Genomic DNA, 21,232 nt, shown 5'->3' with positions numbered 1-21,232 from the left:
TAGTGACAGATAAGCAATTTGAATTATATTGTTGTGATTAAGTATTGCTTTTCTAAAATCTTAGTTTGTAGCCTCTAATATTACTCCCTGTGGGATCGATATCTAGGACTCCATTGATAAGTGAGCCCTGTATTACTTGAGTGATACGTATACTTGCATTGATAAGTGTGACTTTAACATTATTGAATATTTTATATATACATCTTTATCGAATCTATAACTGTTGTCAAGTTTTTGGTGTCGTTGCTGAGGAATTAAATCTTCTAGCAGCAGTATTAAATAATTATATTTTTAAGCATATATAAAGTCGCTGTCAGGAACCTAAAAGAACCCAAACTTAAAATAAACCCTTTTTTACTATCAAATAAGGGAATTTGTCGGTCATCATGCAAACTTGCATATCAAACGAAAGTCATTTATTTCTATAGTTTATTTAATTGAGATTATTATCAAGTAGTGTATTACCTTTCGGGTGGTACATTACTCATGGTTATCTCAATTATTCAAACTATAATAATCAATGGGATCCGTTTGACCACATTTTCTTCAAATTAAAGTACATAATTTCTAAGTAGTATATTACACTAAATTAAACCGCACCCAGTCTTATGGCGACCGACACACCACTACTCTCTCTCTTCTATTTCTCTTCTTCTCACCACTGCATCATTCTCTTCTTCTTCGCCACTACATCATTCTCTTCTTCTTCTTCTTCTCTTCTCTTTTCACATACTTCTCTTTCAATTCTTTTTCACCACTACATCCTTATCATCTTCTTCTCCTCTTCTATTTCTCTTCTTCTCACCACTGCATCCTCCTTCTTCTCCTTCTCTTCTTCTCACCACTACATCCTTCTCTTCTTCTTCACAACTACATTCTTCTATTTTTATTCTCCTCTCCTCTTTCTCTTCTTTTCACCATTGCATCCTTCTCTTTTTTCCTTGCCTTCTTATTCACAACTACATCCTTCTCGTATTCCTCTAATCATATTTTTCTCTTCTTCTCACCACCACATTCTTCTTTTCTTCTTTTTCTCTACTTCTCACTATTAAATCCTTCTCTTCTCTTTCTCTTCTTGTCCACCACTACATTCACCTCGTCTTCTTCTTCTCTTAATTGAACCAAAACCTGCCTCCTTTTTCACTTTCTCTTCTTCTCCTTCTCTTCTCTTTCTCCTCTTCTCCATCATATCATACACCACTTCTCTTCTCTCCCTTTTTTTAACGGTAAAAAATCACAACCTTTCCCTCCTTTCTCTCTCCTTTTTTTTATTGGCCCAAAACTAAAACCCTAATTCATTCTCCCTCTTCCTTCTCCCCATTTCCAAAAATTACCACCAACACACACCCTCTCATTATCTTTCCATGACCAAAGCATAACTCAATTGTTTTACACCATCCATTAATTTATCAAACAAAACATTTCACATATATACTAACTAATTTTTTTTAGATTAGCTTGTTAAAATAGAAGCACATTTGTTTTTAAATGTATCCCATATTTAGAACTAATGTTTAGTGTATTTATAATTTATGTGATGTTTGTGTATTCCATGTGATTAAAAACTAATGTTTCAATTTCTAAGAATTTATTTGATGTTTGTGTATTCAATGTGATTAAAAACTAAAGTTTAAGTTATTTAAATTTTATGTGATGTTTGAGTGCACCCCTGGTTTATAAATCTTATTTAGAATATCTAGATTTTATGTGAAGTTTGTGTAAGTTTAGAACTCATATTTAAGGTATTTAGGCTTTGTGTATTGTTTATGTACATCCCATGTTTAGAACCCATGTTTAGTTTATTTAACCTTCATGTGATGTTTATGTATGGTTTATGTTTGCTTTAGAATGCATGTTTAGGTTATTTAAAGACTCATGTTAAGAAAATAGGGATAGGAATGTTATGTTACATGTGATTTAGAAAGACATGTGGTATTATATATTATATGTGTGCTTCATGAAAACATAAGAAACTTTTGTGCCAAAATTAGGGTTTGCAAGTTTAGCCATCTAAAACAAGACCATTTGTAAAGCTTACATGTTTGGGTTGAAATAATTTACACATGTTATCAAATTAACACAAAAAATTACTTAAAAATTGTAAAGAAAAAAAATAACCATTTAAAAGAAACTTTAATTAAATATGTTCTAAATATTAAATATTTTTATAAAATTGTATAGATTAAATGTGTTCTAAATGTTAAAAAGACCTATTTTTATGAAATCATAATTTAAATGTGCTTTAACATGCAATCAACATAGCCTTTTTTTCTTTGAACAAATTTTAATTAAATGTGCTCTAATTTTTAAGTCATAAATGCATAATATATAATACCATAAGCAACTAATCTATCAATGGCATCATTGCACAAAAGATAATATCTTAATGCATTATTTAGCTATACTTTTACATGACTGTTTGTGAGGAAATGATTATAAGATTATAACATTAGATAGATTGAGTTTGCTAGCCAACACAAGCTTACAAACTTCTTTTATAAAAAGTTAAACATAAAATTAAAAAATAAATATGTATTCGGGTCCATTTTTAATGCAACGTACATGAGGCAACCTTGTTGAGTAACATGAAACTATAGTTGGGTTATTCACTGTTATAGTTGTGTTTCAAGTTGATCGTGGTAGACGATCGTCACCTCTGGTATCTGCTACATTGACATTCTTTCCTGTGGCACGAGTTTGTAGCTGGCTGGTATAGATGTTCCTATGAAATAGTCCATTGATGAGACTACCCCATACATGTTCATCCCTTAAGCTTAAAATTCGAACATATAAATTTTACAATTGGAACCGTTGTTCTCAGTGACACGTGCACGATTCATCTTGTTGAGCTCTTTTGAGAAGCAATCACGACCCCTACTGAGGTCCCAAGGTTGTGATTGCTCATATTCAATCCTTTGGAGGTCCCATGAGGCCCGAAACCCCTTTGGCAATATTTTGAGGAAGCCTAGGTTTTTTGGGATCTTGTGTGACCACATCTGATTCAGGCGTGGTCACGGCCAACCTACGGTGTGACCAAGGTCTCCAAAAAGGCTCCAAATGAGCTACGATCAAGATGAACACACTTGAAGGTGGTGTGACCACTCCAGCAAAATAAAGCCTACGACGTAATTACACTGCAATTTGGGTGTGGCAACTCCCAAATTAGAAGAAGCGCCAAAGTTTTTAGGGAAACATGAACACACTTGAGGGCGGTGTAGCCACACCGTTAGACATAGCATTCAACATAATTACATCAGGCCTCAGGCGTAGGAACGCTTGACCCCAATCTACAACACCTTGAATAGTGGCTTGACCACACCCGTGCCTAGCGAAGCCACGCCACCATGACCCATTTTTGTGAATTTTGACTGTCGGCCTTTGCTTCCCTCTGGCGAGGCGGTCATGACCAGTGTTCCTCCTCTTTTTTTTTGGTTGTCCACCATAAAATGGCATAGAAAGCATTTTAGGACCATTCTAAATGGGGAAGGTGGCTTAGATTCTTTAGTTAAACCCTTTGAGGAGGTTTAACCATGGGAAAATTACTCATTTTTTAGGGTTCGACAACCATTTGGTGAAGAGAAGAGCTGGGAGCAAGGGGAGGATTCAAGGACCTTCTTAGGAGATTTTGGGTTAGGGTTCTTCTTCTTCCTCCTAAAGAAGTTCAGGGAAACCATTCCCTCCATTTTCTCCATATTTTCCTCCATTTCTCTGGTCATCTTTTTCATTTCTGGTGTCACTCTGATGAGCCAACGAGGAAAGCTTTCTCACTGCTTTGGGGAAGGCCAACTTCAGGAGCTTCCTTATTCTCTCTAGTAAGTAGAGCTTTATCATCAATTGGGAGAATAATTTTGGTCATCTTTTTTGTCTCTGACAACATTCCAGAAAGGCGATTTTTGGAGAGGGTTCTTCTTTTTCCTCCAAAAGAAGTTCATGGAAATCATTCCCTCCATTTTCTCCATTTTTTCTTCCATTTCTATGGTCATCTTTTTGTTTCCGGTGGCACTCTGACAAGCTGATGAGGAAAGCTTCCTCATTGCATTAGGGAAGGCCAACTTCAGCAGCTTCCTCATTCTCTGTGGTGAGGAGAGCTTTATCATCACTTAGGTGAAGAATTTTGGTCATCTTCTTTGTCTCTGACAACATTTCAGAAAGGTGACAAAGAAAGCTTCCTCATGTCTTTGGGAAGGAGAGCATTGGCAAGATCAGCATTCTCTCCTACCATTAGGAGAACTCCTTAAACTTTCATATTTTTCTTCCTAGAGCCCCTAGGTTTTGATATGTAGAAGATTAAGGATTAGGTTTTGTCGTGCTTAGAGAAGGCCTTTAGGATAGAAAGCTGTTTGAGGACATCCCCTTACGAATTTGAACGTTCCATTGAGCCTTAACACCAAAATCCTATGAAAGATGAGGTTTGGTGAGACCTCACCATTTTATCTGGCTGTTTCACTTGGATGGACAAGTGACATCTAAGGTTCAGGCGGATGACGACGCCCCTTTTGGTCGTCATTCACCCGATCACGAAGAGTTCTCCTTGAGAGTCAACTCTTCACTCCATGTTGCACAAATAAATTGAAACATTGTGTTTCTTTGCGTGATACGATGTTGACGTCATTTTCCATCAATTAAACCCTAGAACCTACGCAAGATCACTAGAAAGATTTTGATGTGTTGTTGAGTGTCTTTGGATTTTACTGCATGTGAATGATCATTTGTTCATATTTTTTTGTATTTTTGTGTGTGTTGACCTCAAAGTGTGTTTGTCCGTGTGAGGACATTGGTTTGATTGGCCACACCAGCGATCACCTAATCACCTTAGGTCTAATCGGACATCCTGGCTCGATTGGTCTATTTCCCAATTTAGATGGGTTGCTCTGGCCCAATGAATTGATATTTTGGGGTTTGATCGACGACACTAGTTTGATTACCCACTTTGGGTAAGGTCGACCATCTCAGTTCAATAGACCTACTTTTTGGGCTCGATTGACCACCCCGACTTGATCATCTAATCTTTTGGGATCAATTGACCGTATTGGTTTGATCGACCGCCCTGGCCTGATCACCCAATATTTTGGGTTTGATTGAAAACCACTCATCAATCACATATTTTGGGTCTGATCGACCATCCTAGATCAATTACCCATCTTCTGGGCCCGATTGATCGTCCCAGATTGATTGACATGCCCCATTGGTTTTACCGGCCTCCACGGCCTGGTCGACTAATTATTTGTATGCTTGTATGAATTTATTGCATGTTTACATGCCCTTTTGCATGTGCATGAAAATCCTTTGACTTTATGACTATTGTATATTCCATCGCATGTGAAAATATAATTGTCTTGTATGCTTTGCATTTGACATATTTTTTGGTGTCTCATTGAACACCATACATTCTAGTGTTTTCTCCACATGTGTAATTGTATGCGCGGGGAAAGACACTTGCATACTTTATGAGGAGAAAGCTTGTATAAGCCACCCTTCTCGCTCCCTACGACACCACCCAGAGTGTCGTGGGTATTTCTCATTGTGTTAAGTATGTGTCATGCTTCTTAGCCTATGAACTCGTACTTGACACAATGTGTGTTCATCTTGGTGTGTGGTCCTCACTTGTATGAATCATATAGTTTAGTATGTTTGTCACTTTGCATCATTGCATGTTTTTCATTTAAGTGTCATTTTCATGTTATATACTTGACATCTATTATATGTATGTCGCATACCATGAGCCTATTGCATGTTATATGCTTGAAATTTCTGTTATGTCTGTTGTATATCCTGCATGTTTACATGTGTATTCAGTGAGTGCCTCTCTGATAATGTGTAAATTATTTTCATATGTATATTTTTACTTGATGCAAACTCACTTGTAGCAGATGTTTGTTTGTCGCATGACACCCCGGGTACCCGAGCAGGTGAAATTACATTCTATAGGTAGCATGCTTTACTGGTTCATCTTGTTTGTATGTGTCATGTTGCATGTAGGCATCCTTACATCAACTCACATGATGTGTGCTTCGCCCTTTTGAGCATCTGTTATGCGATTATTTCGTGTTTTAGTCAAAAAATCACAATGTGGTTTCCTTGCATGTTTGTATGCTTGTTCATTCGGCTTGATGGCTTGTCCTGCTCGTTAGGAGAGTGACCCATTTTTTTTGTTGTGACACTCAAATAAGCATTGTCTGGGAGAATATCTTGAAGAGCAATGAGAGTTTCTATATCACGAGTAATAGATAGTATGGTTGTCTTAAGAATCTAAGGACTCTAAGACATGTCACTTGAATGCTCTAAATACGTCATTAGCAGATTATTATTAAAAAATATATAAATAAAGGATATTTTGCTATTTTAAGTATTATCCACCTATTTTAAAACTATATATGTTAGGTCATACGTGAGGTCACCTCTTTTAAGACGTCACCCCTTTCTTGTAACGTGTTTTAGATCCTTTGATCTTTAGGATAAGGCTAGTGTAGCAACTGATACACTTAAAATATATAGTATTTTTATACACATTTTTATACCTATTTTTGAGATATTGCACTCTGAGGAAATGTATTTTTTTGTTTTTCTTGTAGGTACAATCAAATGGATGGAAAATAAATGCTAAAAGGAGTGAAAAGGGTCAAATTTGGAGAAAAAATGAAGAAATGTGCAAAATGAACAGATCTGTGCCTAAGTGCTAGAGGCTTCGCGCCTAAGCGTCAGGTACCCCCACGCTTAAGTGCCAAAGTTAGTTATTTGAAGAAATATTAATTAGAGTGCAATTTTAAAGAGATGTTTGAAGGAACCCTTGATAAAAACGTGAGAAATAACTCACGGACACAAAAATTCATTCAATTGGCTTATGAGGAGACAACTTCTAGAAGATTCATTGAATGGATACACCTTTTTGAAGAGACACCAAGGCACCCCTTATATTTTTACAAGAAAAGACTTATATTATCTAAGAGAAGGGGCCAGCAACCACCCACCAAAAGTTCACATTACCGCCGCAGCCTCCGGCTACCTTTATTTTATTTTATTTTATTTTGAGTATTAGTTTGTATTGTGAGAGAAGGAAGAGAATTCAAAGAAACTTCAAGACAATTGGTGGAGATAATTTGAGATAAGTGTTTATCTTTGTGACTACACTTAGTTTTTAATTTAGATTTCTTGTTTGTGTGCATGATTTCTACTTTTAAATTCTTGTGTGGTTGCATTTTCTCAAGTCAATGTTGGAAGAAGTTGTGATAATTCAAGACCTTACACTTCATTTACTTCTTGATTTGGCCAATCAAAATGCTATTACCTGTTGTGAGAACATGTATGATCCAAGATGGTTTTGTCTCAGTCAACAAATGGTTAGAATCATATATTGATTTCATAAATGAGAATGTAGTTCATGGGGCTAAGTGCAAATAAACAGGGAAATATATTTTAAAAGGGGTAGAATTAGAGGACTTTAGAGTGATAGACTAAAGCCCCCAATTTGATATATAGTTTTTGTTTTTGATACAAGATGTTAGCTCCTAGGTGGAGGGAGAAGAGGGAACTCTGGAGTGAGAGCTAATATCTCCCCCCCTGCCTAGCCGGTCTTCAAGACTATTCAAACTATTGATTAACTAATGTTCTTTATAACATCTCTAATAAGGATAAAGAATATTATTGCTTTTAATCTGGCACAACACATTTAGATACTTCCACAACTAAATTTCTATATTTATCATTGATTCATGAAAAGAAAAATGATATTTTACTTATATTGTCTTCATCTTGCAAGTATTTTAGTTAAGTTAATTAGTTGCTTACTTTATTTTCAAATTAAACAAAAATTACAAAAAGAATCGAACTTTCATTCCTAATTAGCATCTTAAGTTTGAGTAAGAATATATTTTGTCATATAAAACTAATCCTTCCTGTGGGTTCAATATTCATGACTTAATTAGAAAAGCTCTATATTACTTGATAACGATACGTATACTTGTGTAGTATCCCATATTAAAATATTATAACTGCATTCTTATTTGCTTCATAATGAAAATTTTACCTAGCCTTTACTTTGGATCAAGTTTTTGGCAACCGTTATAAGTTAAGAATATCTATTAAAGAAATTAATTGCATACATTGCTTTTTACTTCTATCTATATAAAAAGTCGGAATCAGCGACTCCATCAAATTCATACGGTAACCAAAGAGTTGACCATGCACATAGATGCTGGTTAGAGCATATTTTGTTAGATGGTGTGCTAGGTTAGACTAGGATGCTAGGTAGTATTTTTTACGCCTCTCTCTATAGTTCTTTGTTGGCTTGTTTGTTCTAGCCAAGCGTCACTTTCGTGTTTTGGGTGTGCTAATTTTTTATATGCATGATAATATATTAGATCAGTCTTCTGTAGGAAGCCATGCCAAATATATGTTCACACACAGGTATGATAAAAAGGGGGAGCATGTGATGATTGATATGCTAAGTTTTTCTTGTAGGTGTGCTTAGCTCCCCGACTAGGCATGGCTCAAACAGATTGCATGTTGATAGCTTTTTGTGCTAACATGTTTTTCTGAAGGTCGATATCTTTTTTTTTTCTATGTACTTTTTAGAGTCTTTAGGAGAGTCCTGTAGGGGAAATAAGATATGGACATGGGTTACAAGACATTTTCGTGCGAGAACCATGCGGCGGAGGACCAAGAGCAATAGCTTGTGTCCCATATCTTAATATCGCATTTGATATTGTTGTATAACATTAGGACTGGTCATGTATATGCAGATTCTGACTGTTCTTTTTCTTTTCTATGATATGTTGCTGACCCAGCGACACAAAACTTTTCTTATTATTTTGATTTGACTTGCTCTTTCTATTTTTTATTACATGTTTGCGTGCTTGAAGTGGATTTCATTATTTTTTTGTGGTTTATTTGAGAATCATGAATGCAATATAAGCTCTTTAAGATTCAAAATTCTAAATTTGCTGCAAAATCCTAATAAAATATTCAAAATAATAAAAAATTTAAGCTTATAATATTTAAAACTATAAAATTTTAACTTTTACGTTCCTACATGGCCTTCGATCCATATTTTAAATGAGTTGTATGAATGAAAATCATCTCAGTAATATAATAGTGTCTACATTTTTAGGATTGTGGTAGATAACTGCATTCATATTTGCATGTCTTGAAGGGAAGCCCCCGAGCTTCTTCAACTTGAATGCCCCAACATAGATTTCTGCTTAGGTGGTTGTCTAGTGCGCTTAGGGTGTTAGAGGCTACCCCAACCTAGATGGGGTGTAAATCCTTTCATGGAGAGTGCTTATAGGTTTGTAGCTAGACCTCTTCTTTCCTATGACATCCCTACCATTTATTTGGCGGGTATAAGTCCCACCTCCTAGAACTTCACCTTATATTTATAGAATAGAGTTTTCTTCCTCCAACCATAGGACTATCAAGTTTCCTTTGGACGGTGCAATTCACATATTGCTGACCAGGGATCTCTGGACTTGTTGGGTTAACTACCTTCACGACCAGGTAGACTTAGGGTCCTAGTAGCTTGGAATGTGATCCTGAAAAATATAGTTGTGTAAAATTTATATAAGTTTGACTCCACTATGTAACGGTGTCAAAAGCTTGATGCAATATTTATGATTAAGCAATTTACGCAATTAATGTTGAGATTCTATGCAGGTTATGTATCGTTATCAAGTAATAAAGGACTTTCTATTTATGCCCCGAATATTGATCCCAAGGGTAAGGTTTAAATTTGAAATGATAAATTTACTAGGAAATTCACAGAAAGTAAAACAAAATTACCGTCACTAATTTTTAATGCTGAGATATTATCAAAACTAAATTATTTAACTATTAACAAAACTGAAATGTAAAGTTTAAACAGTAAATACTAAACTATTAAACTATGTTTATGTGATGAAGGTTTCTTATGTGAAAAAGCATCTTTCTCACTACAATGAAATTTTGATAAAATGAGATGAGATAAATGGTTTTAATATGTATTGTGCCAAATATGAGCAACTTTAATTCTCTACCTTGATACAGTGTTATAGAAAATCATTGGATAATCTCAAGTAAATCTGTGGCTAGGCTAGGAGGATACTGGCTCCCACTCCATAACTCCCACTTCCCTTCACATGAAGGCTAACTTTCGCTTTAATTTTTAAACACTAAGACCGAGTTAGGGATTTTAGTCTGTCACCCTAAAATCTCCAATTCATACTCCATTTCCCGGATCATACATTTCATAACACATTTTAATAATTCAATTGGCAAGATCGAAAAGTAAATTAAGTTTGGAGTTGAAAAATCATCACATTTTATTTTATATTTTAATATTGATACATCTATATTATCTCTTCATTTCACCATATCTCAGAGTAAGGAGAAACATAAAGGAAACTACTCAGACTTCATGAGAAAGATACAACAAAACACAAATTTCATATATAAAAGAAAGTTCATACAACACTAATAAACAAATAACACTTATCTGAAACTCTTTCTCAAAGCAAATCTCTTGTAGCCTCTCCTAAGAAATGTATGAAGAAGAAATCTCTCACTTTTCTCCTTCTCCAACACTCTCAGAGAAGAATTCACAGTTAATCTTACAACAAAAACTCTAAACTCTTAAAGAAAAATCACTAATAGACTCCTGAATGGTGGTGAAATGAAGATGGAAAAAGTGTATGGAGGCTAGGTGTGGCAAAAAAAAGCAAAGAGGAATGAGGAGGAGCCCCTTTTCTGATCAATTTCGTCCCCCAAATAGTGTCTAGAGTCGGTTCTCCAATAGGTGCATCCAAAAACCCTTCAAAAAGCATCCAAATTTGTCGAATCTTCTAGAAACAGGGTCTGAACCGACCTTGGCGTCGTCGGTGCCCATTCTGGCGCCATCGGTGCCAGTGGTCCATAATTTAATTCGCTGCCCTCTGTTAAACGATTTCATCGGCGCTGCTTCTAGCGCCGTCAGCGCTGAGTAAAATCCACTTTCTGTTCTGTAAGTCTACGTCGTCGAAGCTGCTTCCATCGGCATCCAATCTGGTGTCGTCGACGCTGAGTATTTCTTCAAAAACGCCATTTTGACTTTAAATTCCATCCTTTTTGCTTCAAGTTTAAAATTTTTGCTTCAAGTTTAAAAAATAAAAAATTAACAACCTGCAAGAAAACATAAAAATATTTTCCATTAAAGTGCAATATCACCAAAATTGAGTATAAAATATGGGTCTAAAAATGCATATATTTTTTGCATATCAGAATGACAACTCTATGATACCCTGACCACGCTACCTCTATCTTTTAGGATTACTCCACCCTTTCTCTTGCTAAGCCCCTTTGAGCCTTGTCACTCCTTTTGACTTTGTTGATATCATCTTAACGACCTGATTATTGATGAGTTGTCGCCCATTTGGGATACGGTGATTCACTATCTGCTCTTATGACCCGGTGAGCTCTGATCTAGGGCTGTCAAAAAAGCTCGGTGTTCGCGAACAGTTTGTGTTCGGTTCGTCAATGAGTTCGTGTTCGATTCGTTCGATAAGTAAACGAGACAAACACGAACAAATTTTTTTTCGTTCGGTTAGTTAAACGAACCAAACACGAACAGTGATGCGTTCGTTCGTGTTCGAATCGTTATTGTTTGAAATATAAAATAATATAAAATATATAATAAAATAATAATAATAATAATATATTAATATACTATAGTAGTAATATACTAATATAGATATTGAATATTTATATAATATAAGTTATTAAACTAATATATAATATTATTTTTTTATATTAAGGGATGTCATGTCAAATTGGCTCGTCGTTTGCGAACAGCTTGTGTTCGATTCGTGTTCGGCTCGTTCGTTAACAAATTAAATTTTAAACGAACCGAACACGAACACAAGCTTTGTTCGTTCGTGTTCGGTTCGTTTACACCCCTACTCTGATCTATAGGGATGTCCCCGTCAAGATAATTTTAGTTATTTAGTAGGTTCTGATGCAAACGAGCCGCTAGCCATTTAGGATGTGAGAGACTCACTTTCGGTCATGTGAATTAGCGAGAGCTTTAAAACATCGGGGTGTTTCCATACGGAATAACCATCCATTGATGACCTATTCTCCAGATTCATTTAATATAATCAAAACTCCTTTTATCGAGAGTATTCTTGGGTATCCCCAGAATGTAATTAACCAGAGGGATACCCATTCCTCTATGAGACCGAAAACAAAAATGTCATATTTGGTTCTCTGGTTATGGGTGGCTTATGTAGGGATTCTCTTCGTGGATGTTATGTTTCAAGGTGCTTCGATTTGATCCTGTTTAGACGTATATTCTCGATCCATCACACGAGGTTTACCCATATATAAATCTCTCATTTGTTTCTTTTTATTTGTTTGTTCATTTACTGTCTCATATCATTATTTTTTATTCCTCTCATCTTTGAATCATTGATATAATTTGGGAGGGAGATTTATTCAAATAATATAATTATACGATGACATATAAATAGACAAGCTAACAACTTGAGTCTTTAAAAAGAGCCGAGAAAATAATATGATAGGGATATAAAATAACTATGTACAAGAAGAATTAGTATACAAATTAAAAAAAAGAATATATTCACAAAATATTTTTTTAAAGACTCATTATTCAAGTTGATTTTTTCACATTACGATAAAGATACAATTAATAACTAAAGTAAATGTACAAAAATAAGTAAATAAATTTTAGAGTAATTGAAAAATGACTTATATTTTTGTGCATGATTCAACAACTGTTAGCCTATATGTACTCCAAGCTCAACTCCATTTTAGGATTCAACCTAAAGCTAAATATCATAAATTAATTTTTTTCACTCTACGAGTAGCTAGGTAGATAAATCTTCATTTTAAAAGTGAAAGAAAGCAACTCCTAATTCTCTTCACTTGATCATATCATTTTCAAGGAGTGGAAACTACTACTCTTAATCCTCATCACTCAATTAAAGTATTCCCTATCTTGATAAGAAACCTACCAATCCTAGCACATTTAATTGGGTAATAAAATTTTTTTTAATCAAATTAAATTTTCCTTCACTCTTAGAGGTGACACACAATAACTATAACCTATTATTAAGGTTTTTATAATCTTTTATAAAAATTGACTACAAGTTTAACATAATAATAAACTATTTAAAGTAGTATAAACAATAAGATGAGAAACATCACTTCATAATAAAACCAATAATTATTTTGAGATGATGATCATTACTTTAAATCTTTATCTAACTTCTCTTGAAAGAACTTACATTACAAGCTAACATTTTTCATAAGTTTTGCATTAATTATTTTTCTTATGAAGCTCTTAAGCATACCTTCATTAGCACTATTACAAAATGTTTGGTAAATATATAAAAATTTTATTTTCCAAAACTTATTATATTTAATCAAAATACTTAAGAATTCATTCAAATTTAATATTTCTTAAGAAATTGATTAATTGTACAAAATTATACACATCAATTTGTTTGATCGCCATAATGTGTGATTCACATCATATGATCAGTTATATCAATATTTTGATTTAACATATTATGATGCCTAATTAAAACAAAATCATATTAGATGAATGTCGCTTGCTTTTTATGATCTCGACAGTAATGCTTGATCTATAACATACTATGCAACTTAATAGTAGTATATGAATGAATAGTTCTCATAATCTGTGAAAACAAGTTTGATGGCTCTAAATGCATTTCAATAATCAAATTATCATGTCAAATAATATTACAAAATAAACTTAAAAATTAAATTAAACTGAATAACATTAAATTTTAATTTTAATATAATAATAATATTTTGACATATTTTAACTTATTGTGTTGCTCTCTCCTTGTCATGCTTTGTAAGAAACAATCTTAAACCACTTTCTCATAAAGCTTAAGTCATAGACATGTACCAGACTTGATATCTTGCACGGGTCGCTTGAGTCTTCGTACAAATTTCTATTATTCTATCTCTGTATAAATAAAGCTCTGATTTTTTTCATCTCTAGATGAATAAATCTCCAAACTAATGTAGTACACAAAATAAGCATTACTATAGTTCCTAGCTATTAAATAAGTATTCTTCTACGTATACGAATACTTAAGGAAACAACGTTTGATGTTAGATCAAACTTGATTAAATATTAAGAATAGTGCACCTTGAAACTAATGATGAAGTTTGGTTATGGACTTAACTCACTTGCACAATTGCATGAGAATCCACATGATATCTCTAGATTTAGTTGTCATCATTTGATTGAACATAATATGTTATCTTAAAATTCAATAAACTATATGAGACAAATCTTACTTGTTTTTTGAAAATTTTCTAACGATATCATAATTAATAAATGAGACATATTTGCACATTCCTGACATGTTTCTGTGATGATTATGCATAGGATATAGATGAAGCCTGTTTCTGTCACATTCCTGCACATTTCTGACATTTGATTGCACATTCCTGACACATTCCTGCACATTTCTGACATGTTTCTGTGATATTATAGATGTTAATGCAACTTGAAGAAGCATTAAATATTAATTATGTTTATTAAACATTATATATACTTGAAAATTTATATATATATATATAAGTATACTCATATCAAACATTATATATACTTGAAAATTTATATATATATAAGTATACTCATATCCATATGCTTACTCTCGTTTATTTTATCCACAATAAAAGTACAAGTAGTAACAGCTTCGAACAAAGAACTCTCCCCCTTTGTAGTGGAGGAACTTCCAGATGATGGCCTCAGTCTTTGCCCCATCATTGTACTTACTCTTCTTATTTATGTAGTCAGCTTTAGTCCCCTTTTCTTCTTCCTATTTGGGTTCTTTCTCCTTTCCCCTGCGCTTCCAGGCTTCTTTTTCTTACTCGACTGCATTACAAAGAGAAGATAATACAATAATGATTTAGCATTAAAAAAGTGAGATAAAAGTTATGTTACGTCTACTAATCTTTCCATGATAATACATTAAAACTAACAATCAGAAGATTAAGTTTAAGAAAGAAGTAGCTCGCATTTGTTAATTGTTTTCGGTTCACTAACACTGCATATCAGCACAAAGATGCTAATTACTTTAAAAATAATGAACTTTAACTTACAATTTCATCCCAAGAAGCCTAAATTTTACTAAAATTACTGGATCAGCAATAGTATCATAAATTAAGTTAGTATGTTTGAAACTATTTCTAGGTTCCGGATAGATAGTATAATCATTCATGTCATGGACAAATTAATTTTTTATAAATGATATTTTAGAAACTCAAACTACAATGTTAAAAAACATAGGCTAAAATGATAAAGATTACTAAAATATTGGAGTTGAAATAAAGTTAATTAAGAACTCCATTTTCTTTTCTGAATTTCATGGAGAAAATTAGTATATGGCACTTGACTTATATAACATCAAGATTCCTAAGAAAAGTGTTTAGTCTATGAGTAGGTGACTAGTTTATAAAAAAAAAAGTTGTTCTAATCATAATGGAAGACATGAAAAGATAAAAATCGCATGTAAAAATTTCAGTATGATTAAATTTTGTTACCGAAGTGTCAGGAGTAGATTTGGAGTCCGGGCTCGGTTTGGAATCTGAGTCATACTTATTGGCTGAACTAGATTTCGAGGACGAGTCAGATTTAGAGTCGTCAGACTTAGAGTTGGAGTCAGATTTTGAGTCAGAGTCAGATTTTGATTCCGAGTCAGACTTTGAGTCACCAGATTTATAGCCAGAGATAAGAGCCAAATCATTATCATCTATGACCTTTTCGTTGCCTTCAATCATAGTTTTGTCATTCCTTTTCTTCTTATCATCACCTTCAATCTTATTTTCTCCTTTGTTGTTATTATCACGATCAATTGCATCTATATTGTTTGATTTCTCTGCTATATGAATCACTTTCTCGTCTATCTTTTTTTTGATGGCCTCTTTTGCTTCAGCAATATTTGCAGGGCTTGCGGTAGTTTTGTCATTTTCATCCGACTGAATGTGTTAAAATTAAAAGAAAATTAAGAGCAAGACACTCGTGCAAGAATACTACATGAGGAAGATTATATTAGAATATAAGAATTTTATTTTGATTAATATTGAGGAGTCATTAGTGCCCTACTTCGATGGTATAAATAGGTTTCTACCTTTATCACTTATGATCTGTTAACGACATAAGATATATTCCTTTGAATACAACGCTTGAATAAAAATAAGTTATGACATCATGAAACAAAATCAAATATAAAACTGTATTCATAGGCAAAGAAAAAAAAAAGATGTTGCTAGTGCTTTTGTGCGCGTGCATCCACATGAAAGAGCAAACAAGAATTTATTGTAATTAATAGAATGAACTTAACCGTGGAGCCTTAGGGTCTGTTTGGGGCAGCTGCAACTTATCAGCTGCAGCTTAGCTGTTCTACAAAGCTGCTGTGGGAAAGCTGGTTGTTTGTTTTTTTTACAGTTTGGAAACAGCTGTGTGGTAGTTGTTCCTGGATAAATGATAATTATGCCCCTATGCAAGAATGTTGTTTGCAACATAACCGTCATATTAATATATTTGAAGCCTGAGAAGCAAAAAACTACTTCAGAACAATAGAAAAAATAAGATGCACACTTCACATAACAGATCCACACAACCACATCCACACCAAATTGGAGCCAACAAATTTGAGCCACGCAACCACAACCACACATCCATACCACCGAACAACATTCACATCTAACATCATAAATCCAATGAATAAGCATTCACACTTGTTAGAGAAGAAATAGTTCTTACCGATGGAGAATAGAAGAGGAAAACAAGGAAGAGGAGCCAGGCAATAAGAGAAACAAGGGAGAAGGGAAGGAAGAAGTACCAGGTAGCATGAGCAACGTCGGAGAAGAGGAAGAAGAGGAGTAGAAGACCGCAGCATCCAGGTCGAGCACGGGGTAAAGCCTAAAAATTCTAGTTAGGGCAAGATAATAGAGGGCACGGGGGTAAGAAGCCAAATGGGGATGCTGGTTCACTGGGTCGGCAAGACGACACGTGTTTTGGTTAAAACGAGAAAAGCCGCGGCGGAACCACAACCCCAAACAATTGAAAAACGTGGCGCGGCACTGCACCGCACCGCCGCCCAAACAGACCCTTATTAAATATGAATGAGCTAATTATTGGAAACCAGAGTTGCTCTTAAGAATCACTTTTGAGTTAAATTTTTCTTTTTTTAATTCTGATTTTATTTCATTTATTTTAATTTGAAATAAAGTTAATTTAATATATTATAACATGTTTAATTATTTTTAAAAATACTAAAATGATCTTTACATATTTGAGTATTAATTTATTTTAAAAATAGAAATTAAAAACGTGTGAAAAATATATTAAATAAATATGTATGTAAAACAAATTAAAAAACAAAAAATTAAAATGTTCCCTATTAAATTCTTAGAATACAACGGATCGGTCAAAATCAATGAAATCAAAATCTACTTCACTTTTGAATTTTGATTTTTACCTGAAAATTGTATGTAAAAATGAAAGTTTTGGTATGAGATAAGTAAATGCATGAATTGGGTGCTATGTTAAAAGTATAATATAGCATTTTTCCCCCTGACAATGGTGAGGTGAATTTATGTTTTGTTATAAATAGGCACAAGATAAAATGATGGTGTTGCAGTACATCAAGAGCATGCAATTATAAGAAAATTCTTATTTTCAGTTAAATTACAAGATGATAATGAAGTCATACTGCTGTTTTATTAGTTGTACATGTATATATATCATTTCTAACCACAGATTTCTTATGTAATATTTTTTCAACTTGTCAGAATCCATTACTGTACGTTGCTGCTGATAAAGCATTGAGAAAAATGATGGAAATTACCGAGTTTGAGCCAGACTTGGTACCAGAGTTAGATTTAGAGCTAGAGTTGGATTTAGTACTATTATCAGAATCAGCACCAGAATTATTGTTGTTTGAATCACCGCTCTGGTATTGAAGCTCGTCTTCATCTTTCGGTTCAGTTGTTTTCTTCTTTGATCTCCCTTTCAGAGACCTTCTCTTCTGTTTCTTCTTCATAGCTTTCTCCTTAGAATTACACTGTTTGGTACCAACAGGTTGTAAGAGAAGTAATGAAACGAAATTGGAATTAGAGAAGATAAAAAATTAAAATTATAATTAGTTATTTTCCAATTTATTTGATTTAGGAGAAATTTATTTTAAATATTCAACAAAAACAACAACAACAACAACAACAAATTTTTATCCCACTAAATGTACTCAGCTTCATAATCCTTTTTCTTCATTGCATTCTATTGTGTATCATATTTTCATATGATTCAAATATATTATGAACATTATTTATACAATATGCCAGCGTCTTCTTAGATCTATCTCAGCCTTTCTTAACATAAGTCAATTTTAAAACATACACTCTCCTAACAGGATCATCAGATGGTCGACGTTTAATGTTACCAAACCATTTAAGATGACTCTCTCTAATCTTATCTGTCACTAGAGCTACACCAACCCTATCACAGATATATCCATTTCGCTTTTTGTCTCTAAGTGCCAAGCAATTCTTTACTTTTTCTTATACTTCTCTTTTAAAGGCCAACATTCAGGTCTCAACACCATCTTATTTTTAATGCTCAATCATTTTAATTTTTTTTTTATTTCTTGAGCGAATAATTAAATCCTTATAATTTTTTTATAAAAATTAATTGTAAAGCAATAAAGATTTAGTAGCACCTGAGGGGCTGATTTAGAGCTATTGTCGGAGTTATTTCCAGAGCCGTTGGATTTGGTGTCGGAATCAGAACTGTGATGACGGCAATGAAGCTCTTCATCTCCTTCATCATCTCCAACAACAGCAGAGGCGTCCTGTTGCTTTTCCTCTCCATTATACTTCACTTTACCCTCCATTTTCTCTTTGGATTCTCTTGAAACAGGGCCCAATCCTTCGCTTTCCTGTTCATGCAAATAATATCCTAATTGTAATAAAATACAAATAATAATACTAAAATTAGAATATAATTCAAATGTTTTACAGTGTTTGAAGCAACATCCTGCTTCTCGTAAGCGTCTGCTCTCTGCACCTCCTCCCATCCACCAACTTCCGCAGCCATGGCGAGCAATTAATGTAGTTTCTGTGCTGGGTACGTACTTGTAAGCTCTCTTAATATTTTTCTGAGTTTTTCTTCTCCATTTATGGCTATTTATAGTTGCAGATTGCGATGCAGGAAATAAGTTGGTCACATAATGTGGACGGCTTCTATAATTTAAAAGGGCCGTAGAAAGGCATTGGATTCCTGGTAAGCTAATTATTCCCACGAGGTTAGCATGATCAACATCATTGTTAGGATCATCTGATCAAACATCTGGTATACAATTTATTTATTTATTATTATTTTTTTATTTTTTGGGCACGTTGCCTTTATTTTGTGTTATTTTTAGTTTTTTTTTTTTACTGTATTTAAATTTTTTAAATAGCTTTTTTCAATTAGGTTTTGATCAATCCATTCTAATAGTATAGCTGCTATCCTCTCATTAAAATAAATTACATTCATGCCAACAAATTCTTGTGTATTTTAACACCGAACACCTAAAAGTTTATATTTATTTATACAACACTCAAATCTCTATATTACATTGAGGGCCCGTTTGGGGCAGCTTATTTCATGCGGTGGTGTTTTGAAAATGCTCTTGGCCTGTTTAAGTAAATTGTGCTTTCACAGGTTATGCGTTTTGAAAACGTTGAAAACAGCATTTTCACGCCGGCCGCACTTATCTAGGTGCGGTGGCAGCTTTTTAAACTATTCTCCCCTACTTTCTCTTTAGGCTATGTTTCCTATTCCGCTCTTGTGAATTTAGGGCAAGGTTACTCCATCCATTAGGATTTCTTATAGAGTCTAGGGGTTTTACTTCCATCTAGAAATCCTTCTCACCCTTCTCTGACCTTTAGTTTTGGAGTTCCAATTATTTGAGTAAGTCAAATCAAGTTTGCATAAGTCATCTTGTAACTCCACCTGATCAATTCAAATTTAGGTCACTCCCAATTCTTTGACCACCATTTCCAAATAAAACTCCTCCAATGGATGGTTAAATCCCTTCACTTGGGCCTTTTCAATGGCACACCATTATAGAACTACAAGTCTTATAAAACTACAAGTCTTATCCTTATGAGCTAAATATTTCCAACTTTGATCTTTATTTTAACTCCAAGGCTCCGACCATGAAAGTCCAATCTCTTGGTAACCTAACTCATTGCATTAATCAGAGTTTTCTCTAGCTCTCACAACCCTAGAAATGTAATTAACTACAAGGGCTTGTCTTTGCAGGAAATGAAACTCCATAATTAAAGCAAACCCTTACTTACACTTGTAAATCAAGGGAAAAAAAACATAGTTCCATAAACTAATGTAGATTTTTTTTCAATCAATATCCTTCAAATTCGAGCACAAATCTGAGTGCCTAATTCTTATATATCTCATCATCAAACATTGGTCTGAAGGATTTGTTCTTTGTTTCCAATGATTATGAAGAACCAAATCTGGCTTTTGTTTTATATGCCTACCTATCACTGGGAACAAATTAAAAGGCTATAAAGCTTTTACAAGCATTAATTGATTTACATTTTACCACATAATAAAGTATAACTTTGTATATCATTATAATTTTTGAAGGTTGATCCATTGCAGGCAGAAAAAATATGCACAACATTATTTACAAGCTATTATTATTATGATAAAAGTGATTAAATTTCTCATATTTCATAATCTCACATGATATTAATTGTGCTGCAAGTTTACAATCGACATCATGGTAACAGTATTACAAAAAATAATGTCAACAACAATACAACTCAAATGTCTTACAGTGTTAGAAGCATCATCCTGCTTCTCGTAAGCGTCTGCTGTCTGCACCTCCTCCCATCCACCAACTTCCGCAGCCATGGCGAGCAATTAATGTAGTTTCTGTGCTGGGTACGTACTTGTAAGCTATCTTAATATTTTTCTGAGTTTTTCTTCTCCATTTATGGCTATTTATAGTTGCAGATTGCGATGCAGGAAATAAGTTGGTCACATAATGTGGACGGCTTCTATAATTTAAAAGGGCCGTAGAAAGGCATTGGATTCCTGGTAAGCTAATTATTCCCACGAGGTTAGCATGATCAACATCATTGTTAGGATCATCTGATCAAACATCTGGTATACAATTTATTTATTTATTATTATTTTTTTATTTTTTTTTGTTTA

At 33.8% G+C, this 21,232-nt stretch overlaps 2 protein-coding genes across 2 annotated transcripts; both read right to left on the bottom strand.

The window, feature by feature from the left end:
• Positions 1–14,632: 14,632 nt before the first annotated feature.
• LOC110020115 (clumping factor B-like) lies at positions 14,633–21,010 on the bottom strand. The gene is made up of 3 exons (XM_020718102.1): positions 20,852–21,010; positions 15,550–15,984; positions 14,633–14,881 (listed from the first exon to the last, which is right to left on the bottom strand). Exons 1-3 carry the CDS (start codon positions 20,927–20,929, stop codon positions 14,792–14,794), a joined length of 603 nt encoding a protein of 200 aa, XP_020573761.1. The 5' UTR covers positions 20,930–21,010; the 3' UTR covers positions 14,633–14,791.
• Positions 17,784–19,125, bottom strand: LOC110020116 (E3 ubiquitin-protein ligase cblA-like). The gene is made up of 3 exons (XM_020718103.1): positions 19,025–19,125; positions 18,726–18,944; positions 17,784–18,074 (listed from the first exon to the last, which is right to left on the bottom strand). Exons 1-3 carry the CDS (start codon positions 19,100–19,102, stop codon positions 17,799–17,801), a joined length of 573 nt encoding a protein of 190 aa, XP_020573762.1. The 5' UTR covers positions 19,103–19,125; the 3' UTR covers positions 17,784–17,798.
• Positions 21,011–21,232: the final 222 nt, after the last annotated feature.

Source organism: Phalaenopsis equestris, unplaced genomic scaffold (genome assembly GCF_001263595.1).
Source record: "Phalaenopsis equestris unplaced genomic scaffold, ASM126359v1 Scaffold000091, whole genome shotgun sequence".
In the NCBI taxonomy this organism is placed as follows: Eukaryota; Viridiplantae; Streptophyta; class Magnoliopsida; order Asparagales; family Orchidaceae; genus Phalaenopsis; species Phalaenopsis equestris.
This window is presented reverse-complemented; position numbering and strand designations above follow the sequence as displayed.

Coding starts and splice junctions, on each gene's coding strand:
- LOC110020115 (XM_020718102.1), bottom strand. CDS start 20,929: ATGGCTGCGGAAGTTGGTGGATGGGAGGAGGTGCAGACAGCAGACGCT. Junction 15,985..20,851: donor AGGATGATGCTTCTAACACT/GTAAGACATTTG, acceptor TAACACATTCAG/TCGGATGAAAATGACAAAAC. Junction 14,882..15,549: donor AATCTACTCCTGACACTTCG/GTAACAAAATTT, acceptor TTTGTAATGCAG/TCGAGTAAGAAAAAGAAGCC.
- LOC110020116 (XM_020718103.1), bottom strand. CDS start 19,102: ATGGCTGCGGAAGTTGGTGGATGGGAGGAGGTGCAGAGAGCAGACGCT. Junction 18,945..19,024: donor AGGATGTTGCTTCAAACACT/GTAAAACATTTG, acceptor TTGCATGAACAG/GAAAGCGAAGGATTGGGCCC. Junction 18,075..18,725: donor GCTCTAAATCAGCCCCTCAG/GTGCTACTAAAT, acceptor GGTACCAAACAG/TGTAATTCTAAGGAGAAAGC.